At 47.0% G+C, this 27,206-nt stretch overlaps 1 protein-coding gene across 9 annotated transcripts in view; it reads left to right on the forward strand.

The window, feature by feature from the left end:
• CYLD (CYLD lysine 63 deubiquitinase) overlaps nucleotides 1–27,206 on the forward strand; it is a 1,796,774-nt gene that overhangs the window by 669,594 nt on the left and 1,099,974 nt on the right. For all 9 annotated transcript variants that reach the window (XM_069639469.1, XM_069639490.1, XM_069639472.1 and 6 more), the window contains one exon: nucleotides 25,591–25,701. In XM_069639469.1, the coding sequence (XP_069495570.1) occupies nucleotides 25,591–25,701 (111 nt within the window). The remainder of the gene's footprint in view (nucleotides 1–25,590; nucleotides 25,702–27,206) is intronic.

The following is a 27,206-nucleotide window of genomic DNA, read 5'->3' on the forward strand; positions in this document are numbered from 1 at the left end:
GTCTTGCATATCTTGGGGAAGTTGTGGAAGATTTGCTTTAGCCAAGAAGTCCTTAGAAAGCCGTGGATTCCCTATGTGGGGGGTAGTCTGTTCGGTGAAGAATTTCTCAATAATCTGAAGTTTACCCTCCTCCGTATAGATGCATTACTCAGACTCATCCCTCAAAGCCTCTATTCTATTTTGTCTGTTTTGCGTTCTCAATTTGGCAGCAAGAAGTTTGTTCGCCTTGTTCCCTTTCGAGTAATAATATTGTTTGGTAAGCATCATCGAGTAAGCCGCCTTACCCATGTGATGTGCCTCTAATGCCTTCTTCGCTGCACATCAGGGATCTTTGGGAACCTTTTGTTTTATGTATCTCTTCCAGTCTGTGGGCCTCTTCTTCTAAGTGTATTTGCAGGGCCTTCCTAGCCTTCCCCCTCTGTATTGTTAGGAAATCTTTATACTGGTGTTCTTCCCTTAACTGTTGAAAGAAGCAGAATGGGTACTTGTTTTGCTGGATTTTAGGAGGGCAATTAAATTCAACTTGGAAAGGACAATACAATTCAGGAACTCCTGTAGACTTCGTTACCTTCGGAAGCAGGAAGACAGGCTGTCAATCAAGTTAGCCCACTTTCATAAGATGGTTTGTGTTGTGCATTGTGCAAAGCTATGTGGCTTAAAAATGACCTGAGCCCAAAGGCTCCCTGCTCACCTAGCATGGCTGAAAGCAGCCTCCATTGCTTTTCAAAGACCTGTTCCTTGGGACTCAATTGCCAATTCAGCAACTTGGGCGTCCTCTTCTGCTTTTTGCCGACACTACTTTCTGGACATGAGCTTGAGGGCGGATGCTCCGTTCATTAGATCCTGTCTAGATGTAAGTCTACTCTAACCTAAATGTCTGATGCTTGTTAATAGAATCACATGCTGTGCATATGGTCCGACATCCAGTGGTAACCGCAGAGTATTGCATCTTGTCTTTCGGGGGACCGAAAGGGGACGTCGGCATAGGCATGTCTGAAACAATATCCATAGCGTGACGTGTGTAGTACCCAAAATCCCTCACGCGCCGAGGTCGCTCAGATTGTTTTTTTCCGCCCAGATAACTGGTCGACCTATAGCGGAGCTCTTCATGAGACATTGTTTATCTTACCGAACTGTCGGTTTAATCCCCGTTAAGTCACTTCGTCTGTCAAGAACATCTTCGACGAAGACTGCGGGGAAACCATCTATGGCTGTGGATTCCGGCACCCAAGATCCGGCGTTCGGACCTCCACGTGGTCGGGCCTTCTGGCCGGCCTTCACAGTAGGGAGAGTGGGCTCGGGGTTTGCCATACTGCTATGATGTCTTTCCTCTTTTCCACTTCTTTCCTTTTTGGTCTGGTCACCTTTCCCTTCTGCTATGGAAAGGACTCCATTTAGATTCTGCCCTCTGTGAAGGGTCAGATATCCGTGGAAAGACGAGCACACTTCGTGTACGCTTGTCTCCCCGTAGAGCACTAAAGCGGTGTTCGCCGTATAAACTCCTAAACCTAATCCCTGAAGGAGCGCCGGTTGAATCGCACCACACAAAACACACAACCGAAGCGCCCTCCTCGACGACGTCGAAGAAGGCGCAAGCGCCATCGGATCGATCTTAACCCGAAGCCTTCCCCGCATCCGCAGCAGCGCATGACTGGGCTTAATAAACTTAACAAAGGCGCTACTCCCCAAACTACACATGCCGAAGTTTCTGAACAAGAAACTTCGACGACTTTCAAGGTTTCCAAGGCCCGTGCAGGCCCGAAAACTACGAGTAGGCCTCTAACTAGGCCTCTACCCGGAAAGCCATCATCGGAGGCGTTGTCCCCCGAAGATTCGGTAACTATCAGTAAGAGCATCAACAGGATTGCTACGGCGGTGGGCCTAGTACCGGTTTCGCCCAGTTATGGGCCAATCCGCCGAAAGGTTTTCCACGGTTTTGGAAGACGATTCTGAGGACTCTTACGAAGAGAGCCAGGTACCCCTCTCAAGCACCCTGAGGAGGTCCTCTGAACGCCTTAGGGTGGAGGACCCGGTTCCTGCTCAGCTGTGTCCATTTGGGCCATCCAAGTGGACCATGGAGCAATTTGAGGGGTATATGGATCAGCTGCAGCAGGTTTTCGGTGCTTCTGATCAACCTCCGCCGAAAAAAGCTCGGGTAGACCCTAACCCTCATACACAAGTTGCCCAACACCTAGATATTCAACACTATGTTGATTATCAAGAAGATGTCCAGAAAGACACGTATAGAGACATCTATATAGAAGAAGAGGAGACTTCTTTTCTGGACAATTATGGGGAAGATCAAGGCGCAACGGACAACTGGAAAGACACCCAGCAGGACGATCACAATTCTGATATCGTTTGCCTCGACTCTCCCCCATCCACACTGGTTAGGCAGGCTCCCCCGGTGGATGATCAAATGGCTTTCAACAACACGTTGAAAAAAGCAGCAGAATTCTTTAAAATTGCCACGATTGAGGCATTGCCTGAACAGGATTTCGCAGAAAACATTATTAATGACAAGCCTCCGGCTAGCCAGTCTATCCCTCTCTTGAGCTCTGTAAAGAGACGGCTGGCCCCTTCTTTACTCACACCCGCTCAGACGAGGGCTGTGAACCCAAGGGTCGAAAAACTCTTCCGGCCCTTCCCCACCGACCCGCTTTACATCAAAGGGCACGCAATCCCAGACTCGCTGGTGGTTACCAACACTTGCAGAGAGCAGGGGTTCCCCTTGCCACAGGAGAGTTACCCCCGGACAAGGAGTCCAAAAGGTTGTATGCCTTAGGCAAACGGGTCACGTCGGCGGCTGCTTATACCGTCCGGATTGCCAATAACACAACGTTACTGGCAAGCTATGTCGACGCCCAATTGAACCTACTCCAGGAAGGCCTCCAGGAGGTTCTGGATCCAACCAGAGCCAAGCTTCTCGCCATTGTCTCGGAAGGTAAACTTGCCAATCAAAATGTTGTAAAGAATACCCTGGACTCCGCAGAGACAGCAGGCAGGTCTCTCGCACAGGTTACTCTCCTAAAGAGACACGCGTGGCTGTGCACGTCGGGTTTCAGGCCTGAGACCCAGGCATCCATCATCAACCTCTTCGGGAAGGCGGTAGATGATGCGTTGGAGACAGCCAAGAAGGAGCATGAGACTATTAAGTCGCTGCACCAAATTTCCCAAAAACCCTCTTCACAGAGGGGCAGCAATTTTCAGCGGTCCTTTCGAGGACAAGCCCGCGCCGCTCAAAATAATTTCGGCACGGGCAACTTCAATGCAAGTCAACCGGCTGCAAGCTCCACTTACTACCCCCAGAGGGGTCAGAAGCGCGGAAAGAATAGAGGCAGAGGCTCCAATTCCAGAGGTGAGTCAACCTCGGGTCAGAAATGACCACCAAGTTCAGGTCCCCTACCATGTCTCCCCGGTCGGGGGGTGATTAACGTCTTTCCTCAAGGCATGGGAGGGGATAACTTCAGACCAGTGGGTATTAAAGACGGTCGCCCACGGTTATTGCATGGAATTCGCCCGACCCCCACAGTTCAGACCGCCGAAACATCGACGCCTTTCACCGGAACATCTGCAGATCCTGGTCCAAGAGGTGGAGGCGCTGCTGGGAAAGGACGCCATAGAAGCCATCCCGATTCTTCAGGTAAACATGGGTATTTATTCAATATACTTCCTTGTACCCAAAAAGGATCTCACCATGCGTCCTGTTCTAGACCGGCGCCCAGCGAACAAGTTCATAAAGCCCCAGAAGTTTCGCATGGTAACACTTCAAGAGGTGATCCCATTGCTAAAACAAGGGGGCTTCATGACAACATTGGATATGAAAGATGCATACTTTCATATTTCAATGCTGCCAGCGCACAGAAAATTCCTAAGGTTCCTAAGATTCAGGACAAACACTACCAGTTCAAGGTACTCCCCTTCGGCATAGCCTCGGCGCCACGGGTGTTTACCAAGGTCCTGGCAGTGGCAGCAGGACACCTGCGCAGACTTTCAGTTCCAGTTTACCCTTAATTCGACGATTGGCTCATCACGGGGGACTTGTTCGACGTTTGTTTTTCGAACACCCAAAAGACAGTAAGACCTACTGTTCAGCCTAGGATTTTCTATCAACGAAAAGAAATCCAGCTTAGTCCCCAGCCAAGTAAAACAGTTCCTGGGGGCTCTAATTCGCACTGAAGATGGTCTAGTCTTCCCTTCCAGCAAGAGGGTTCAGAACATGCTCTCTCAAGTTCCTCAGTATGTAGCCAGTCGGTACGCAAAGCTATGCGTTTGCTAGGGATGTTGGTGTCATGCATATACTTGGTCCCCCACGCACGGCTGCGCATGCATCCCATGCAGGAGTGGCTCAACAGCCAGTGGTGTCAGGCCAGCGGACAATGGGAAGGTCTGTTAGTTGTCTTGCCACCCCTCGTTCTCTCTCTGCAGTGGTGGTCGAGGGAGAACCTCTTGAAGGGGAAAACCTTCACCACCCCTGCAGTGGAAGCCACTCTCACGACAGACGCATTTTTCACAGGGTTGGGGGCTCATCTGCTTCAACAGACAGCGCAAGGAGTGTGGTCCCCTCAGGTAGCGTCCAACCATATAAACCTACTGGAGCTACTAGCAGTGTTCAAAGCATTGAAGGCCTTTCAGGAGCAACTGCAAGGGAAGACAGTGCTGGTCCTAACCAACAGCACAACAGCAACGTATTTTCTGAACAAGCAGGGGGGCACTCACTCTCCAGGGCTATCCAAGCTGTCCCAAAACATCTGGATATGGGCTCTCAAACACAAGATGTTCCTGATATCCCAACATGTTCCAGGGGAACTCAATCTTCTGGCAGACGTACTCAGCAGAGATTTTCCTCTGCCAGAAGAATACGAATGGCGTCTGCACGAAAACATTGGGCCTCATCACGACTTGGGCGGTAACGGTAACGCTATTAGCGCGGGCGGTATTAGCCCTACCGCCAAACTCCCCGGTGCGAATAGCGCCGGATCACGAGTTCGGCGGTAATGTAAGTCCCCATTCCCCACAGAGCCCATTCGGGAATGCCCCATTCCCCATTGGGCTCAATGGGGAATTTTTGCGCTAATACCGCCAGCGGATTTCCCGCCGGCGGTAATAGCGTGAATTTTCAGCTCAGAGCTGAGGTGAAATCCGCCGAAGCCCTGATTCGGTGGACCCTTAAATCCGGGGGTAATAGCGCTACCGCCGGATTTAAGGGTTACCGCCGAAGTTGTGATGAGGCCCATTGTATCCAACGTCTTCGCAGAATGGGGGTTTCCAGAGATCGACTTGTTCGCTACTCAGGAGAACGCCGAATGCCCAGATTACGCCTCCAGGTACCCCCAGAACCGATCCAAGGGGAACGGTCTCTGGATAACTTGGTCTGGGAAATTTGTTTACGCTTCCACTCCCCCCCCTAAATCTCCCCCCCCCCCCCCCCCCCCCTTCTGAACAAGATAGTGCACAAGATGCACCAGGAACCAGTCACCATGATTCTGGTGGTTCCCATGTGGGCCCGCCAACCCTGGTTTGCGCACCTGATGGAAATGTTCCTCTCCCCACCAGTCAAGCTGCCCTGCCCGTACAACATGTTGTCGCAGGACAGGGGGGAGACTCTGCACCCATGCCCACAAACTCTGAACTTAGCAGCCTGGCTCCTGAAGTCATAGAGTTTGGACATCTGCAACTCCCTCAAAGATGCATGGACATACTGAGGGAGGCAAGAAAGCCTCCTTCACACGTTATTGCTATGCCAGCAAATGGAAACTTTTTGTCATTTGGTGCAGTTCCAAAGGCGTCAATCCCACCGATTGTTCGCCTTCACACATTGTGTTATATCTAACCCATCTGTTGGACTCTGGGTTAGTCTTCAATTCCTTAAAGGTTCACCTAGCGGCGTTGTCAGCCTACACCACGTCACAGCAGAAGGTGTTGTGGTGGAAAATACCTATGATTAAAGCCTTTATAGAAGGGGTTAAAAGAATGTATCCCCCCATCACTCACCCAGCCCATGGGTGGGATCTAAATGTGGTTTTAACTAGGCTCATGGGACCCCCTTTTGAGCCTATGCATAAAGCTAGTCTGAAAGACCTGACTTACAAGACCGCCTTTCTAGTAGCTATCACTTCTATCAGAAGAGTTAGCGAACTACAGGCCCTCTCGGTCTTGGACCCCTTTGTTACAGTCCACAAAGATAAAGTAGTTCTGCGCACTCATCTCAGATTTGCGCCGAAATTTATTTCGAAGTTCCATGTGAACCAGTCAATCGAACTACCCACGTTCTTCAAGAGACCTACTAACATGGCCGAAAGAAGCCTTCACACACTAGATGTGCGCAGGGCAGTCATGTTCTACATGGATAGAACTAAACCACTGAGGAAAACTAAACAATTTTTTATTTCAGTGGTAGCTGGTAGAGAAGGGACCCTGTCTCTAAATCAGCAATATCAAGGTGGATTGTCAAATGCATCACACTATGTTACACTCTTACAAAGAGAGAACTGCCCTTCAAGCCTAGAGCACATTCTACTATGTTACACTCTTACAAAGAGAGAACTGCCCTTCAAGCCTAGAGCACATTCTACTCGAGGCACTGGGACATCCATAGCATTCATTGCAAATGTTCCACTAGAGTCCATTTGCAAAGCGGCAACCTGGAGTTCTGTACACACCTTTACAAAACACTATTGCCTAGACACTCATTCTAGGTCTGATTCTCAGGTGGGACAAGCAGTACTAAGACATTTTTTTTCTACTGTTCCTTCTCACAACCCACCTCCAACTCCCGGTACTGCTCGCTAGTCTATGCACAGCATGTGATTCTAAGCAGATTAACAAGCATCAGAAGACATGCATTACTTACCGTAAAAGCATTTCTGATGATTGTATCTGCTTAGATTCACATGCGCCCTCCCTGCCTCCCCGCTCGGGGTGGAAGGAACATAGACTTCTTACTACTTTCTCTCTTCATGTACTCACTCACTCACTATAGCTTTGTGCTCCCTCATGGCAGAAAAAATACAATCGGAGGGACCTCGGCGCATGAGGGATTTTGGGTACTACACACGTCACGATAGGGATAGTGTTTCAGACACGCCTATGCCGACGTCCCCTTTCGGTCCCCCGAAAGACAAGATGCAATACTCCGCGGTTACCACTGGATGTCGGACCATATGCACAGCATGTGAATCTAAGCAGATACAATCATCAGAAATGCTTTTACGGTAAGTAATGCATGTCATCCTACAAATCCCCTCTCAACAGGCCTGAGCTGTTCCTGCCTCCTCAAATGCCAACCATTGACTATCCCGAGTTTCTACATGCCTGCCTTTATATAGACGCCAGGTTGAACCTCTTATCCCCAACCTTGCTAAAACCTTATACAGTTCAACTGTGTCTGACCCCATATCATTCTGTGGGTTCATGTTTTGCTGGAGCCGTCTCATCCATGTTTAGTTATTTGTTTATATGTGATGTCCTGCTTAGGTACTAAGCTTTTTCATTGTCTAGTCTGTCCCCCAGTTTTTGCAAGTTCACTTTGAAATTCAGAATGGTGTTTGAGGTTGTAGACCCTCCCTACTCGGAACCTTATGTAAGGGATGCAGAGTAAGACTCGGACACAGTGGCATGTTCAGTGTTGGCTATAGACTTTTATTTTCAAAATAATAAGCAGGTTGGGGGGAATCCTATCTATCCCTAACTCTAATATGGGTTTGCCTGTCTCAGCAAAATGAATCCTCTGTCCTGTGTCCAAACCCTAAACTGAACCTTATACTCTAAACTCAATATAGTGTGTACAGGGGGATTTCTGTAAGCTATATCTATATATGCATATTTGTAGCTTTCCTTCAGAGTTCCAAAACATAACTGTTTAAGGTGCAGAAAAAAGAAAAGGAATAGAGTTCTTCCAGGAAAAGGGGTCTCCCTTCCCCTCAGCAAGTCACTTGGTCACAATTCACGCTTGTTCAAGAGGGATAACTCTTCCCTTGAGTATCCTTTAAACTGAATGATACAATCACACTGCGCGTGTGTCTTCAAAGTTGTTTAATGCAACAGAACAAAGTTCATCTTGTTTAGACCAGCCGACAAGTGTTTCGAGCTCTGCTCTTCTTCGAGGGCTGAGGTATTTTACAACAGAACAAATCATACAATATTGATGATGAAGAAAATCAACATGAGGAGCCAAAACAAAAAGCACGAGTGGCATTGGGGTGCAGTGTCAATTCCAACAGATTAAAGTTGTATATATCCAAATATGTTGCAAAAAAAGGATACATTTCCATCATCTGTTTCATATCCCGGAAAGAAATAGCACAAAGATAAACAGACATGTATGTCGGTTAGTACACGTGAATTAATTAAATGGTATAGCGTGTAGTGTGTCACATCAAAACATAAATACATTTGGGAACCGTGCCCCTGCATGTACCTTACGATCCCTTGTGTGCAGGATCCAAAACAAAAATCAAAGGTTGCTTAGTTATTATTGAATATCTAAGTGCCTCTCGTAAAACCTAAAACACAGATAATCGGCTATTGCAGTATATTGTAGAGAAACAAGGTAATAACTTGTCATACAAGCCATTTAACTAATTACTTCTAAGCCAGGTGAAATCCCCCATCACATATCTACAAAAGTATATATTTGAATAAGCAATGGTATGCATGAAGAAAGATTTACTGGTCAATAGTAACTATCCAATCAATAATAAATAGTCAGAAAATAATTCTGTATTGCCATATATTTCCTTAAAAGTGCGGCACTGCGTATCAATGTTAGCGGTCCAATATATTAGCGAGATGGACCAAAAGTGTGTCAACGTTCCAATTTGATCGGAGGTGGAAACACAAACGAACAGTACTAGTAAGCGATAAGGGTGATTACCCAATGTCGACATATTAACATCCACCTGATTGCGCAAATCATTACTATCCCGATGTAAAATTACACAAATAAAATCAAGCAGACCATACCTGGTCTGAGCCTTTTTGCAGCAAAATCTGAAATCGATAATCGGCTTATGCCGTTAACAAGGATATTTAAGCTGACGGCCTCTCGACTGCTCAAGCAGTAACAGGTGTATGGCCCAGCCAGCCCGCCATCTTGGTTGGGCTGGGTGCTGGATCTCCTATATTGTGAAGAATAATAAGGGCCGACAGCCCTATGCCATAGTAGGTCATGCGTGAATATGCATCCCATACCAAGAATAGTTCAAAAATATATAACGCGTTTGTATTCCATTATGTTTCCTAGGGAGCCTTCACTTTTCCATGTCGTACGTAGATCATTATAACAATATGCATTGTTGGCATATCATTCAAACCGCCTAACATAGCCTCTCATAGGTAGTAAAGTCCATGTAATACCCTTGGTGACTTGTGTCAACTACACAATATCAGGTATGGTCATTATGTATATTGAAACCCGCCAATACTTGTGCCCGCGATCATTTAATCACGCTGACATAGATATATTTTCAAAATTACCAATCTCTTGTTAACACTTTACCTTCAAAAAATGATTGTTGATTGTCAGACAATAGGAAGTCTGAAAAGTAGCACTCGCATGCAAGCAAACATTATTCCTTTCACTCGCGTAAGAGAAAAACGCAGTGAAACCCTTTTATTTAATATTAAATTTGGTGAAAACAGATGAAGGAATGGTCACTTTTGCCCAAAAGCGACTGAGATGATGAGCACTCTCCAGTTGTAACGCAGTTGAAAACAATTTAACACTAAAGTTAAGTGACTGAACATTAACGTTACGAAGTACAGAGAGCAAGCATTGCCCAAGTCAGTAGTGAACCATTGCTTCAGCCAGGAGTGAAGCAAGCCTTTCCCAAAGGCAAAGTGTGGTGCAAGAATTGTCACAAGCCAAAATGGATACTGGCATTGCCTAAAGCAAGAGTGTACAAGCATTGCTTACCGCCATATCTCACCTTGATTCCGGTACTCCAGCTCTGAAGACCATCTTACTTACCGGACTCCAGCCGCTCCATCGCTGAAGACACACCTACCTGACTCCAGCCGCTCCATCACTGAAGGTGCGCTTACCTGACTCCAGCCGCTCCATCGCTGAAGGCGCACCTAGCTGACTCCAGGCGCTCCATCGCTGAAGGTGCGCTTACCCGATCTCGGCCACTCCATCGCTGTGTGCGCACCCTGCCTGCATTCCGTTGGAGTCGGGGCTTCTTCTCTCTCAATTTGGACTTCCAGCGACGCAGGAACCTTTCGCTTCTTCTCTGCTTCTCTGCGGTATCTTACTCCGGAGCCACCGAACTGTCTTCAAGCCTCCGGACTCTGCTCCACGCCGTCGGACAGCTCTTACAAGGGAAAATAACACAACAGGTTACAAAACTCATAATAACGAACTCTGGGCTGCATTTTACCTGCGTCTTGACTTCCATCATAACGGCTAGTTTACCTGTTGACCTTGAGAGTCCATCATCCTCGGGGGAATCCCAGGATTCGCTCCAAACTTCTGATCATCTTCACACCTATAGAGAAGCGTAGAGACATTGCAAGACATCATTATTGCTTACCACCAAGTTAAGACTCATTGCTAAAGATATTATTGACAAAACGAACACTAACTAAAACCAAAGACTTACCCTTCAAGTTGATTGGTCACAGCCGGTCTGGATCGCCACTTCGCGGGCCAGTGAAGCAACTAGGCCCATTCTACGCGCCCCTGCTGAAGGAAGCAGGATGGAGAGCCCAGCATTCCAAATAACAGGTGAGCTTGCACGGGAAGGCTCTTGTGCACACTGTTCTGGCACGAAAGGGGCGAGGGAATTCGTAACACCTCCGTGCCATCCTCATTTCCTCTCCTCTCCTCTCAGGGGCAATACCAGCATCCAGAACAACATTCTCCGCGGCAGCTGGGGAAGACGGCCGACACCGGGGAGCCAAGTCGAGGGAGGGCTCCAACTGTGCCCAACGCCCCAGCAGAGACCAGGTGAGCGTAACATCGGCCTAGATCCCGGTTCAGAACCCTTAGGGAGGAAAAAACAGTGGGGGCGGGAGGGGGTGAAACAGCCCTCCCAGCTCGTCGCCCAAACTATGGAAGTCTTGTCCACGGATGACAAAAATCAGGAGTCCTTGCATACGGTCCATGAGGACGATGAGGATGAGGAGGACAATCGTATAGGGCCTAGTTTTCCTGTTCTGCCTTCTCAGCCGAGTGACATTTCCTTGGATATTCTATCGACTACACACCTTGGTGTCAGAGATTAAGATGAGAATGCCTCCTGGCAAAGATACTATTCACTGAAGTGAAAGTGAAACTGTGTTTTTTTTCTTTTACCGAGAATCCCCAGCCTGACTAAGGGGGATTTTCATGAGCATGTGAATCCATGCCAGACCCATGCTGGAGAACAATAGTTACAGGTAAGTAGCTTAAACCTTGCCAATAAGATAAAGAGAGAATTACATCTTAAGGGCATTTTGTGGTGTTTGTTGTGGCAGTCAGACAAGAGTGGCAAAGAGGCTGCCCTTCTGGAAAGTGAATGTTCAGAAGAAGAGTGCCTTGCTTACCTGAAGGAAGGTGTTGAAGTGCACTAAAGTGAATCTTGCCTCATATAAAAAGTTGTTCAAGGTCACAAAGTAGCAGACTGCTGAAGCTGTGGTAATATTTTTGTTGGTAGATTTGAAACTTCAAAGGCACAGTTGAATGTAAATCGCTATGGGGCAGGCAAGTAGACCGTATGGTGAAATATTGCAGAAGTTAACCTCATAAGAGTGGATTCCAGTGGAAGTGCTGTGAAGTCACCCTGACAAAGATAAAAGCTGTGTTAACTTTACCAGAAGCTGTGTTTCATTAATGTTACCAGAGGTTGTCTATTGAGTCTAACAAAGAACTTTGTTTCATCTTTGATATTTGAGTTGTGGCAAAGCATCTTGACCTGAAATAACATTGCTGCTATTTCATGAAGTGGAAAGTCATTCTTCGACGAAGAAGAATTTATGTTCTGTTGGTTGAACTTTGGAAGACAAAACATTCTTTTGACACATTGAAGAAACCAAGAACTGAATTAAGACTTGGTTGCAAACCAGGATTTCCTTGTTTCTTTTTGTTGAATATTGGAAAAACCTGGGGAAGGGGAGTTAACCCAGGTTACTAAGAAAGACTTTGAATATATTGGAAATACCATTGTTGATGCTTGTTGTGAATTGTTATATATTTCTTTGTGTATTTCATGTTTAAGTGTGAGAGCGAGATATCCTGTGTTAGTGTTTTCCTTTAGTTTGATAAGCAGGGAAATCCTAGTCAGAGTAGGGATAGTGAGGCGTTTGATGAAACATATGATTTAATAAAATGGCATATTTTGAGAAATCATCCAGAAGTTGTCCGCCTCACATTTCTGACCCCTCACACTATCTATAGTACAGGTTATTTGGCTCAGTAGATGGGCTGCCAGACCCTTTTATAAATGTAGCTGGCATTGGGCTAGAAAGATTTTAAATGTCTTAGGATAGCCTGAACATTTCTCTGTGTTGGTCAACCCTAATGTCTGCAAAGACATCTTTTACAGAGGGTTGATGATGCACCCAAAGGTACCAGCATCGTTGGCTGACTTTTGCCCACTAGGGGAAACCCTGGTATGGTGTTTGTTAATCCTGTCTAACAGGAAACAACATTTTGTTCATGCTCCCTTAAGCCCATTCTGAATCTCTGGAATGGCCTGTGGCATTCCTACATTGTCAGAGTCCTTTTTTATTAAGTCTGAGGGATCTGTCAAAGCGAGAAAATTGTTTGTTCAGATTTGGCTCCAGCACCTTCCTTCCTATCCAGCCTTAGAGCTGACTGTTGCACACCGGAGTTAGTGTCCATGGGAACAGGGGAAACAAAGCAGGGGAAGGTCAGGAGGTGGCTCTTCACAGGATCGCTGTGATGCATAAAAGACCATAAGTTAGCTTTCAGCATAAAGTAATATGGGCATCAATTCTGGGGAGGTATTTTAGAGCACTCAACCTGTAGAGCATACAGAGCAGTGGCGCCCCAGTGACACCTACCTGCCTTTGCCTGTCCCCTATGGCCCAAATGGGAGGGCATAAAAATCCCTGACATTTCAGGGAAAAACTGTCGCTGAAATACAACATTTTATAATAGGAACAAAGCAGTTACGGAGGGTAACCAAACAGGTGTGTGAGACGCAACAGTGAGTGAGTACAGAGGGTGCAGGAATGAAGTGAATGCGCTATCGGTACTAAGCAAAGAGCGAGTCATGGGAGTGGTACAGCATTGAAACAGAGCATGCCTCGGGTGCACAGTACACCGCAGTCGGAAGCACAGTGGTAGCAAACTGAAATTTAGGGGCAGCGAAGGAATAAAGAATAGCTTGAGCGTGAAGGAGCATGAAACAAAAAGTGTGGCATCATAGCAAAGCTCTGATTCAGAAGTAGGGCAGATGAGTGTTCTGAGCTACCACAAATCAAATGAAGCAAAAACAAAGTAGGGGTGTGGCTTGGCAGCCATGGAATAGGCTGCACTCATCCTGAGCTCCTGCATCCGTCTAGTGATCCGAATGAAGCGCATGCCTTTAAACTTCAGGAACCAAAGTGAAAAGATGATGAAAGCAGTATGAAATGGAGCGGACCCCATTGAAAGTTGCCATAAGCTGCTTAGGCAAATATATCGACAGTTACGGAATGTTGAAGTTTCCGGACAACAACTGTGGGACCGTAATCAAAATGGCCGTCGTCCCCGAACAAAGGAGCCTCTACGTTAAGTCAGTGCTGAGCTAAAGAAGCGGCGCATCCGGGAAACCGGTGACTATTAAATGTGCCGACCGTAATGGTGAACAAGGAGCGGGCCCTCCGTGTATGCCGAACACTCGATGAAAGCGAGGGGTAAGCAACAGCAAATACATATAGCGGCGGCTTCCCGAGAAGTTGCAGAAGCGAGAGAACGAACGAGCGAGTGACCCAAAGCCCCCCAAGACGTGGACCTGAAAAGTTACAAACCCGGGCGGGTCAGGGTAAAGCGGAGAATGGATTACGACCAAGTAACACGGTCGGCATGATCAGACCAGGGCGGCTGACCCAGCGCAAGACTGTGACTTTCCCAAGACGCGCTGAAACGAAAAGAGAAAGTGGCGCCCGGCGAACTGCATGAAATGAAACTAATAGGGACTTGGACACCGCGGATAGATACATGGTGCAAGGTGAAGCTTGCAACACCGTCCTAAGTCAACAAACAGAAATATTGTAGCAGCGTTACCCTTGTGAACAACGTGCTTACTTTTGGTCAGAATAATGCACCCGGACGTTGGCAAAAGATAACCCCCAAGGGATAAACGTAGGGAAGCACGGTCCTACAGTACCATGAGCCTGTAAGCAAAGGGCACAGGCACTAAGACGGGCTCTGCATAGGAGCCGAAAACGCAGAACACATGTGAGGAGCTCTGGAGGCATATGACATTGGAAAATATTAAGCTGGGCGACAGGGGAAGGCACCAACAGAGTCTCAATCTAAGCGCATGGGAAATAAGCAGTGTCGCAGGAAGGAAGAACAGATTTGATGCACATCTCTTATAAATCAGCATAAGGACAGACTATCGGAGGGATGAAACCGAAGAGCATGCCCCAGATGCAACAATAAAGACTGCCACACTACAGGGATAGCTGTCGCACAACTAGTGAGACCCCGCCCGCTACACATTAAGAGGTCTCACCAGCAGTATCAGCAACAGATCCAACTCATCCAGCTGAGTGACACCCCAGGCATGACAGGAAATACACACACGTGCAAATAACTGGCAAGGCTATCGCCCAATGAGAAGGGGTGTTGGGGGGAAAAATACAGTAGGGGGCCTGCGGAGACTAAGCTAAGGCTCTAGCAAGCATCAAGCAGCATTGAGAACCCTGATAAACTGAGAACTGGCGAGCCAGTGGAGCTGAGGCGTTGGAACGGCGGCCACGCAGGAGGCAGCTTCATACTAAGGAATAAACGCACACAGCCAACACCGTCACTACAAGCCCAGACAACTGCAGGCCAAATCAGCATCAAAATACGACTAACAGCACACAACCGATTACTGAATACCTACAGAGCTGCAGACGCTGGGGGTTATGGCTCTTAAGGGAGGCAAAGGAAAAGGCAAGCAACCATCAATGGATATTTTTACCAAACAACACCAGACCCCAAACACGCCCACAGAAGCAACGACCGCCGCACTGGAGGGAGGGACCCCGCCAACAAACGAACACCAAATTTTAGCTGGCATAACCGAACTGAAATCCTCATGGGGACTGCATTGGCTGACATGAAAGCGTCCTTGGAAACGAAGATCGATGCAGTAGGGATAGAAGTCAGCCTACTTAGACAAGATGTGAGAGCGTTGGCAGAAAGAACGAGCGGACTGGAGAGTGCAGTGAAAGTTGACACATAGACCAGCAATTCCAACGCTATGGAGGTCCACATACTGATGCAGCAAGTATCTAACCTAGAGAACCGAGCCGAGGAGGCAGAAGGGAGAGCGCGACGCAACAATGTACGGTTAGTAGGCCTGCCGGAAGGAGAAGAAAGCCCGGACCCCACGGACTATGTGGAAAATATGCTTATCCAGGAAATTGGGGCCGGCAAGCCCTCGCAAGGATTCGCAGTAGAACGGGCGCATAGGGCCTTGATGAGGAGGCCACAACTCGGAGCCCCACCCCGAGCAATCATAGCAAAGATATTAAGTTGCAGAGATAGGGAAAAGATCCTGGAATTTTTCCGGAAAGGGGGAACAATAACACGCGCATCGTCGACGGTCACTGCATACCCGGATTATACTATGATGGTACAAAGACAACGGTACAGTTATGTGGCGGTGAAAAGAAGATTGCGCACAACTGGCCTCAAATACATGCGTTTGTATCCTGCGAAACTCAAGGTCTTCCATAAAGGCAAAGCAGATTTCTTTGAGGCCACGGGGGAGGTGACGGACTGGCTGGACGCTCAAGGCATCCCGGAAGTTGGAGATGGGCAAGGAGGAGAAGGACAGGATAAGTGACCCGGACTATGTCTCAACTAAGGGAGGTGAGGGGTGCTCAAATGGAGAGGTTAAATAAGGACGAAGAGGGCATTGGGAAAGTATAGATTCAAATGTTTGATATGCTTAAGAGATGGACATGTTGGACTGGAATATAGAACAGTGTAATGAAGCTATAAGCAACAGATGCCCGAAAAGTGGTACCAATATAGGAGACCTGGGATGCAGAGAACCTAACCCCAGTAAGCACATTAGTTGAGGCGCCAATAGGGCGACACTTCCCTGCTGTGCCCCGAGTACAGGCGGAAGCCATGAAAAGGGCTTGATGCAGGGGCGCCTGAGATCCAGGGATGGAGCTGGGCATCAGTTGGGAGGGGGAAGGGAACGTTGGGGGTCGGGAAGTTTGCTGGGGCTGGGATGGGAGGAGGGAGGGAAGATGGGAAAGTTGGGGTGTTTTTAGTTCAAGGGAGTTTAAGTTTGGGAACGGGCTTATACGCGATAGTACAACTCTGGATGACGGCTGGGAAGACACTGGAGGAGGGCGGAGAGTGGCTGAAATATGGGGGACCTTAGGGTAATCTCCTGGAATGTCAGGGGGCTCAATAGCGATTTAAAAAGAAATAAGGTCATGATGTACTTAAGGAGGCAGAAAATAGACATAGCGCTACTACAGGAGACACATCTTACGAAAGAGAAGTTGGAAGTGCTCCAAAAGAAATGGAAGGGAACCGTCATGGGGCAACTTATTCCCCGTATGCCAGGGGGGGTTATCACATGGATAGCACCGCAGGTCCCATTTCAATTATTGCAGTCCACGGTTGAAGTAGACTGGAGGATGGTGGCAATACAGGGATTGATTGAAAATAAAGAAATTTGCATAATAAATGCATATGCCCCGAACCAGGACACAATGACTTATTTCAGGGACCTACATAAGAAATTGAGCCGGTACATGGGGGGTGCGGCGATCTGGGGAGGTGACTTTAATTGCACACGGAATCTGAAGGTAGATCGCTCGGAACGCAAGCAAGACAGGCCCTCCTTGGCAGCTAATAGGCCCTGTTGACAGAGTTCCGCCTAGAAGACACATGGAGGACCTACCACCCTCAAGATAGACAAGACTCACACTATTCAGCCCCACAAAACCTATACACGAGATTAGACTGCATGTTTGGCACACAGGAAGTAATAGCAGAAGCAGTACAGATTGAGTACAAAGCAAGGGTCCTATAAGATCACTCGCCATTGATCCTAACATGGCAATATAGACCCCCGAGACCCAAGATACCAACCTGGCGATTAAGAGCTGAAGCACTGAAGGATGTGACATTTAGGGAGGACCTAAGAGAAGAGATCGTAAGATATTTGGGATCAATACTGGAAGTGTGGATTCAGCCGGCACGCTATGGGAAGCCTTCAAAGTGATGGTGAGGGGGATAGCGATGGCTAAATTGAAAGGGTTGCAGTGGGGCATACTAAAAGATTTACAACAAGCAGAAGCCGAATTGGAAGCAACTGTAAGCAAAGGAGGGGACACGAGAGAAGACGCAGAGACCATAAATCGATTGCAACTGAAATGTGTAGAGCACTGGGAAAGATTATGTAATTTGAATTATAAAAAGTATGTGGAAAGGCAACATGTGGGAGGAGACAAACCGGGAAGAATGTTAGCATGGTTGTACAAAAGGGAGAATCCCAGATCCGTGATTAGAACAATAATAGGACTAAATGGACAGATAGCAGACACCCAAGAGGGTACAAACCGGGAGTTCCTAGAATAGAATATTACCGGAAGTTATACGAGAATAATGAGGGGTGCGATAGCCAGGAAATACTAAACACGTTAGAAGATATAGGCCTACCAAGAATAAGCACGGAAGAAAGAGCAGACCTAGATGCCCCGATCACATTAGAAGAGCTAGAGGAGGTGATAGTGCAATTGCCTACAAGTAAGACCCCCCGGGCTGATGAGCTTCCCAGTGAACTTTATAAAATGTACAAAAGTGAGGTGCTCCCCCCCGATCCTAATGATGCTGAATGAAGCGTACGAGATAGGAAGACTACCTGAGTCCCTGCGAGAAGCATTCCTTATCCCATTGCCCAAACCCAACAAACCAGGTAAAGATTGTGGATCCTTCAGGCCGCTATCGATGTTGAATCAAGACAGTAAAATACTTACAGCAGTATTGGCAAATAGAATGAAACGTCATTATTAACAAACTAATACACCCAGCTCAGACAGGATATGTCCCATGTAGGAATATATCCGACAACCTCAGAAGACTTCACCGGGTCATAGAATATACAAAAGGTGACCCGGACGAAATGGCTATAGTATCACTGGACGCAGTCAAGGCCTTTGACTCTGTCAAATGGCCCTGGCTGTTCGCAGCTCTGAAGAGCTATGGGATTGGACCAGGGTATCTTAAGTGGGTCAAATGACTATATAGTGCACCAATGGCTCGAGTAACAACATGAGCTATTATCTCCACAAAATGGCAGCTGGGTACGGGCACCAGACAGGGATGTCCATGGTCTCAGATGCTGTACATCCTATCACTGGAACCTCTGGCAATATGCCTCTGACAGCAATACGAGGAGATAGGAATCCCAATAAAAGGGGAGCCACATTTAATCTCACTATATGCAGACGATATGATGCTGTATCTGAAATACCCTGAGGAAAACCTCCAATATATCTTGGAGGTAATGCAGCGATTTGCGCTGTTGTCCGGTATAGCAGTGAACCCCAAAAAATCATGTATATTTTCACTAGGTAGATACGTAGGATCCCCACAAAACAAACTACCGGTTTTACAAATACCATGGGAGCCACATACGTTTAGGTACCTGGGAGTAGATATCTATCACACAGTAGAAGCGGAACATCTGCACAACACTGTTAAAGCAGTACAGAAAATTGAAAACAACATGAAGTTTTGGTCCAAGCTCCTCCTGGCAATGATGGGCAGAGGAGCGCTGCTGAAAATGGTGGTATTCCCAAGAATATTGCATTACTTTGGAAATATACCATATTTGATACCGGGGCGTTTCTTCATGAAACTACAGAGCATAAGCAGGGGATTCCTGTGGCATGGGACGAGGAATAGAATTGCCCTTTGGAAGTTGCAGAATACACATGATAAAGGGGGGATTAAACTGCCAAACTACGAGATGTACTTTTTAGCCAGTCAACTACGATACGTAGCCAAATGGTTGTCAGAAGACCACACCCCAGAATTAAGATTGTTGAGATTGGAATGTGCCCCATTCTTCCTAAAAGAGGTCATATGGCTGCCCAAATCAGAACTGACAGCGCGCTCTGGGATGCTGGTGCTGGGTTGGGAAATATGGCGCAAGGCATGTCAGGCGATGGAGAACCCAGCCCCGTGCTCGCCGCAGGTCCTGCTGGTTGCACTGGCGAGAGGGGATGAACAGCTCATAAAGATAATAAGGAGGCACTTGGAAACGGCGAGTATTGCAACAATAGGAGACATATGGCAAGAAGGGGAAATGAAGGCATTCAGGGCAGTAATGGAAGAAACGGGGCTGCATGAAGGACAATATATTACATACAATAGGTTGATACGGCAAATTAAAGACACATGGTTGGTAGTAACCGTAGACAAGCAGCCAGACCCCACTATAGAAACAATATACGACATAGCAGATGGGGGGCATGAGATATCTAGATTGTATTAATAATTGATGTCTAAAGTGGGAAAAGAGGTGACACAATTAAGAAACAACTGGAAAGAAGTGGGTGAGCCCAAGGATACAATAAGAAAGTGTCAAGAAATGCCAGACTACAACAGATACAGCTATATATAACCCATAGGGCATACATGACCCCCCAAAGAATTGCCAGATTTAAGAATGCAAACAGGCAGACATGTCCAAAGTGTGGAGAGGAAAATGTGGGGATGACACAAATGTTTTGGGCATGCCCAGAAATTGGGCAATTCTGGGAAGAGGTAGCCCACCGGTTAGATGAAAAGGGGATTAAAATAAACATCGGATCAGCATGGGCATGTCTATTAGGAGGATTCCCTAGGCCAAAGCACCTAAAGCATGTAAGCATGTAAATTAAAAGATCTAGCGTATATACTAGTTAAGCGCAGAATTGCCATGGGAAGGAAGGCATGTAAAAGACCTCGGGTAGAAATCTGGTGGAGAGACCTCCAAAAATGGGCTGAGGCCGAAACAGCAGTATGTCAAGAAGCGGGAAGCAGCGGAGGGCGTAGAGGAAACGGAATCCCTGACAGCATGGAAACACTTAGTAGCCACATTATACGGACCCGCCCAGGACTGGTCGAGTGACCAGGACTCTGATGAAGAAACCGGAAAAAGTACCCCCAAAGTAGGAACAGAGGCACATCAAGAAGAGGAGTAGTCTTGGATGGGAGGGAGGGTGAGGGACAAGCAACAGATATAGAAAGCATAAATGCAATTTTGTAATGAACGTTAAGCATGAATAACCTGTTGTAAGTTGTTTTGGTTTGAAATAAAAATTGTTTAAAAAAAAAAAAAGCAAAAACAAAGTAATACACAAGGGGCTCCAGGCAACATCGTAATGCTAGTCCTGGTTATCTATAACCTGTCCAATCCCCTGGTCAGCTAGTCCTCTGGTACTACAAAAACATCTGTTCTATGTCCTTATTGGAATGGTAACTGATCAGTGCTTCTCCCAGAAACTAACGTGGCCCTTTACCACTTGGTTTCTTAACTGTTTTACTGCCCTATTTCTATTTGGGCAAGAATTTCCAACCTTTTATTCCCTGGATCTTGACAGAACATTTGTGGCTACCTCATGGGCATGACTGCATTCATGGATCCAAGATGGCTGGCTTTCGGGTGGAGCTTTCAGGGATAGTAACCATACCATCTTGCCCTCGTGTAACCAGTAGGACAGATCTGCTAGCCAGCTACCTGGTGTATACTCTGGCGCTTATCCTGGTTGCATCCAGGCCTACTTTCCGCCATCATCCCTGCCTAATGTGTGGGCACATGGGGCCCGGAAAACTCCGGTGAAAGCACCTACCCACTAGTCCAAGGTCTAAAACATCTGAACCAAGAGATAATAAATAATGTGGGCATGCATGAACAGCCCTAACTGTGACTGAGAGCTGTGTTGCTCTGGAGACTTTTGTTTTTGTATTATAAGGAGAAGGCATTCTGTTCTGTTGTTGAACTTTAAGCTGGGCCATTTTTCTAAATATCCTAAATGGACCTGTTTTTAAAAGTCGTAACTTCATGTCTGTGTGCCCTTGATTCACATATCTCCATTTTATTAACCAGGTTCCAGTTTCCTACATACTCTTCCCTCAAAGAGCCAACAAAACCCACACATACCTGTACCACAGCAGAAACTAGAAACCATAAAACGTGCAAACTCTACAACACCCAACACAATCCAACACACAACGAAGCCACAGGAACTCCAACCACGCTCACACTCCAAAACCCCACCAAACCCATACCAACGAAAAAACAAATCCAACACACTGTTTTCGGAACTGAAGCTACCAACAACACAGCTGACTTGCGCGCTCTCCCTCTCCATCCCCATCCCACTAACTAACCCTCCCAACCCCTGCTTTCTTTTCAAATCTGACAGAGCAGGTAGAGACCATGAAAATAGCAGCGGTGCTCAGTATAAATCACAGTAGTATTATTATTATGGTATTTATTCAGTACGTACCGAGCATCGAGAAGCAACACAGCGCTTTGCAGAGGTTGAGCTTTAAATATGCACTGGACATCCAAGACTGGATCAGCGAGGGACAGGTTTTGAGCCTGTGGATGTCCTTGATGGAGTCGATCTTGAGGTATAGCTGTGTGTCGTTGGCGTATTGGTGCATGTGGATGTTTTGTGTGTGTCTAGGAGGGCTCTCAGCGGCTCCATGTATAGATTGAAGATCACTGGGGAGAGGATGGAACCCTAAGGGACTCCACAGGTGATGCTTAGCATTGGGGATCTGGAGGAATCCATCTGAACAAACTGCTGGCGTTTGGCGAGGTAGGACTTGAACCGGCACAGGACAAGGTTGGTGAGCGCCTGGTGAGCGCCTGGTGGTCTACTGTGTAGAAAGCGGCCGAGAAGTCTGGACCAGGATTAGTAAGGTTGGAGGAGATTGTTGGTGTTGATGTGTTGCTGCAGTTGCGCGGCTACCGTTTTCTCAATGATCTTTCCTAGGAAGAGAAGTTGGGTGATGAGGCGATAGTTACCTAGGTTGTCTGGATCCAGAATGGGTTTCTTTAGTGGAGGGGAGGACTTGTCCTGTCTTTAAGGTCGATGGGAAGGTGCCTTGAGTTAGGGAGTTGTTGATGATCTCTGGGTAGGGAAGGAGAGCTTCTGCAGGGATGGTCTTGAGGATGGATGCTGGGAGGATGTCATCCTTATACGATGTGGCTTTAAGGGCGGCCAGGGTTTCTACCAGGTCTTCTGTAGTGAGTGTCTTGAATGTTGTGCAGGGTGTAGGGATTTTGTGAGGAGGTACTCGAGGTGGGTCTGTGGATGCAGGACTGGTGTCTATGTGCTGGCGAATCCTGCTGATTTCGTCGATTGAGAAGCTGTTGATGGCGTTGGTTTTTTCGATTCATTGTGGAATGGCAGGGTGGGGCAGTGTGTTGACGCAGTGCTTGGCCGCTTTGAAGAGGGCTCTGCTTTTGTTGTCGGCTTCTGCTATGGTGTTCTGATAATAGGCGGCCTTGGCTGTGTTGATTAGTTGTCAGCGGGTTGCTCAGAGTTCCTTGAGGTTCGCCAGGCGGATGCAGCCCTTGAGTTGCACCAGGTTTTCTCTTGTTTCCTGACGACTTTTGCTGAGGTTGATTTCTGGCCTGTACTAGGGTGCTGACAGTTTTGGGTTGCAGGTGCGTTGTTTCAGACGCGCGTGTCGGTCAATGGAGGCTGAGAGGGTGGCATTGAGTGCTTCCAGTCGCAGTTAAGATGGGGGTGTTTGGTGTATGTGAGGTGTGGGTTGGCAAGGTCTTCCGTGATGGCTTCCATTGAGAAGGTTTGTCTGATGGATTTAAGCTGGGAGTGTTTGACTGGGGTGGTGTGCAGAATGTTGAAAGGCACGGCCAGGTGGTCAGACCAGTCAAGCGGACTACGAGAGCTGTAGTGGAGGGAAGGCAGTGCAATGATGATTAGGTTGAGTACGTTACCTTTCTCGTGCTTTGCGTCTTTCGTGTGCTTTGTGAGGCTGAGGGTGTTGAGAAGGCTGAGGAGAGCTTCCTTCATTGTCCTTGTTGCCTAGGAGGTTGAAGACGCCTAAGAAGATGTTGGTGTGCGTGAGGGACATGGTGGTGACCAGGTTGGTTAAGTCTCTGATGAAGGCGGTGTTGGGTTTGGGTGGTCTGTAGATGAGATGGAAAGTGACTTTGTCCGTCAGGAAGAGCGGGAGTGGCAGGAGAGGACTTTGAAGGAGCCAATATTGTTGACGTCCGGTCTGGTGCAGGGTCACAAGGTTTTGTGAATGACTGCAAGCCCTCCGCCTGTCTTGTTCGGCCAGTCTCTGTGTTGGATACTGTAGCCGTCGGGTATAAGGACGTCTAGGGTGGAGGTGGGCATCAGCCAGGTCTCGGTGATGAAGATGGCGTCAAGGTCTTGTGTAGTGATGAGTTTGGCCATGTCTGCTGCATGGGTGATCGCTGAGCGAACGTTGGTGAGCATCAGCGTCCGTGTTTTGGACATTGAAGGGGTGCTTATCGGCTTGAGGCTGATGTGGGTGAGGTTGCGGCATTGCAGAGTGTATACCTTAGAGGAGTTGCAATGGTGTTGCTTGTTGATGGCAGGGATGACTTGTGGGGGACAGAGGGAGAAAATACATGTCGCCACCTGCTTACCTGTTGTCTGAGCAGGTGTTCGGGCCCTGGATCCTCCCGGTCCAAACATGGTTTGCCCCTTTCTTCGTATGCCCTTCACTTCGGACGCCTGGGCGAGATGTCCTTGATCCAAGAGTTAAGAGCAGAAAGGAAGAGTGATAGCAAAGAAGATGGGTGGGGCTTAGGCCACGTGACCTAGATTCACTTGGACCTGCTCACCAACTGCAAAAGAAAAGAGGATGGAGGGCTGCTCAAGTACTGAAAAAGGACAGTAAAACCGGAAGGCGCCACCAGTTTAGCAGTGATTGGCAGGTGGGTGGGGCTTAGGCCACGTAACCTAGATCCACTTGCACCTGCTCACCAACTGCAAAGGAAAAGAGGCTGACAGGCTGCTTAAGTAAAAAACAAATACTCTCCAATACAAGGTAAATGAGTTATATTGTAGTACCTGGTTTGAATGCTTAAGCATCAGAACCATATGCCAATGTACTGCCTTCAAAGGCTCTGGCCCATTTTGTTCCAGGATCTTTTTGACCCATTTATCACAGCATTTTGGAAGGGGCAAGGCCTGCATTGTCCCTTCCCAGATCCTCTCCCCACCTCCACCCCCCACACCCATATATATTTAATCTCGCCCCCCCCTTAAAAAATGCAATGAAAAATGGGGCAAAACGGGTCTTTCATCAAATGCAATGAAAATTATGCAACAAGATGGGCAGTTATCACCTTCCTATACTATGTGCAGCCATGCATGTTAATATACTGCCATCATAAGGAAGTGCAGCAGCATATGCCCCGTTATCGCCATAATCTTGTATATACAGCCTAGCATGCCCTCATGCCGTAATCATATGCCAAGTGCAGCTTCATATAAGTTGGTACTGTTGTCATTGGTATGCAATATACTAGAAACTGCCATCACAAAACATTCTCTGCGTCACTGGCCACACATACCATGGTCTTGTTTACATAGTACACCACTATCTGCTGCAAGATCACAATGGTGGAGATGGGTGCAGTATACATACTGCTAACGTAACATATTCTATGAAAAGCCTGCTATCCCCAGGCACTGTCCAATCAGGCCAAGTATAAACATGTGAATAGCACAGCCATCCTATTCTAGAAACAGCCTTGCATATCGAGAAACTGCTATCAGGGCCAACTGCTTACTTGTTGCCAACTGCTTACTTGTTTGCCCAAAGAGTGCAGGCATATAATGAGTGCAGCCTCACATGTCTGTGTGTTGTAGTTCTATATCAAGGGAAGCCACTTATTATTATTATTAGGGTACTTCAAAATTAGCTGAATTGCTGCCCTGCAAAAAGATTGTTCACTGCCGCATCTGCCTTGGTAATACCCCTTACACCTCAAATAGCCTTAATTGTCAGAGACCAATATCAAATTCAAAAATCAAAATTGTCACACGTCCAAGTGCTACTGTCATTCTATGTCCAGTGCACGCATATGCTCCGCCATGGTGTCCCTGTGCGTCCTACCATGTCACTGCCCCTGCAAACGTGGGGGTCACAGAGGTAGTGGCAAGTCTTTCCTTTGGATTTCCTGCTTTACCCGCTTCTGTCTCTGGTGGTCTTCACTGTAAGAACCTGTAAAGGGGGGAGCTACTCCTGTCGCTCAGATCTGCCTATATGTACAGATGCGTATGATACACCCCTATCAAATGTTTATAAACTTTAGGTTAACCAATATTCTATTCTTCTCCTGTAGGGTTTGAGCTTCATGTATAAATCAGTTTTAGGGGGTATTTAAATTATAATTCTACTGTTGTTCCCAGCATCAACCCCTGAGCTTGGAAGGAGAAGCAGATCAGAATACTTTTACACATTGAATGGAACATCAGGTGATTCCCAAACCAAATCGAAAAGTCCTTGGTACATCGATGAAGGTAATTTAAAAAAAAAGTCTTTATCGTTTTTATGTTATAATAGATATTAGTATGCACTCTAGTTATTTAATGGTATTGATGACTTGTGAAAGTATTATAAATGATATACTGAATCTAAAACCCAATGCTTTTGTTATCAGAGTTCATTTTGGTCTCTAGAATGCCACCTCTTATCCAATTAAACAGTACATGGTAGAGATTTGAGCTCCTGATATTTTACAGGGAAATATAATGTTCAAATAATTGATCTTTAGGAAACAGCCAACAGCTTTTTCTGAAAAAACTCCCGGTGATGCGAATTGTCTTATAAAAATAGCAATAATTTGTGTGGGGATTTTCAGAAACATGTCAGTTCCCACATTAAACCATTTTCCTTTTGTATTTTCTACTACAGCTTTTACGCGTTTTTTATAGATGAATTTAGATCAAGTGGTAGATTTTTGTCAGGCTCCTGTATTCTAAAGCCATGGAACACAGATACTCCCATCTGAACGTTGAGCACTTCTACATCCCGGATCCTTTGCTAGTGCTTTTGGGATGTGTGACCAATCTGAACTATTTGTCCCTCCTTCCCACAGGGCAGCTGCCCTTTTTGAGTCTAAGGAAGTGAGCCTGCCCAGCAAGACCCTCCCTAGAGGTTTCGGCAAGTGGGACCTCACTGGGAGTGACTCCCCTCTTGGGAACAAGGACTCACATTCTGGTAAGGAGCTCCTGGACCAGAGTACATTGTCTGCCTACATGGGAGTTGGAAAGACTGTTGCTACTTCTGTTTTGAATTTACAAGATAGTGGCATTTCTTCAATCTCTTTGGCTTCAGGTAATTGTGGATCCCACCTGAACTACACAGTCAAAGAGAAACGACACACCACTTTTACTTGTGATGACTAAGATAAATCTGGACTATTCGTCCCTTCTCCCCTGAGGGGAGCCTCCTCCTTTGAGGCTAGGGAGGTAAGCCTGCTAATCAAGACCCTCCCTAGGGGTCTGGCAAGTGGGTCCTCACTGGGAGTCACTCCCCTCTGGGGACAAGGACTCCCGTTATGATAAGGAACTCCTTGTCCGGAATACATTGTCTTGCGACATGGGAATCGGAAAGACTGTTGTTAACCCTGATTTACATTTGCCTAATAGTGACATGTCTTCAATCTCTTTGGCTTCAGGTAATGCTGGAACCCACTTGACCACCACATTCCAAGAAGAACGACACACCCCTTTTGTTTGTCATGACGTACATAACTAACTACAAGGAACTTTGCATGGGGAGGAGGGAATCCCACGCAGAGGAGAGCCTCTAATGAGAAAACATCTTAGAGGGGCAGAGCCACGCTAGATCACAGAGCTAGCGGAAGCATACAGAGTGAACAAAACTCCTGCAAAATGCCGGAAGGCTGGCATCCTGACTGGCAAAATGACCTGAGTAAAGGAGGAGATGGGGACAGTAATGCAACAGTCTGCCCTGGTGGCTTGACCACACTGAAGCTGGAGTTTGCCTGGAGCCCGATAAA

Source organism: Ambystoma mexicanum, chromosome 1q, assembly GCF_040938575.1.
Source record: "Ambystoma mexicanum isolate Mex_15411 chromosome 1q, UKY_AmexF1_1, whole genome shotgun sequence".
Lineage (NCBI taxonomy): Eukaryota > Metazoa > Chordata > Amphibia > Caudata > Ambystomatidae > Ambystoma > Ambystoma mexicanum.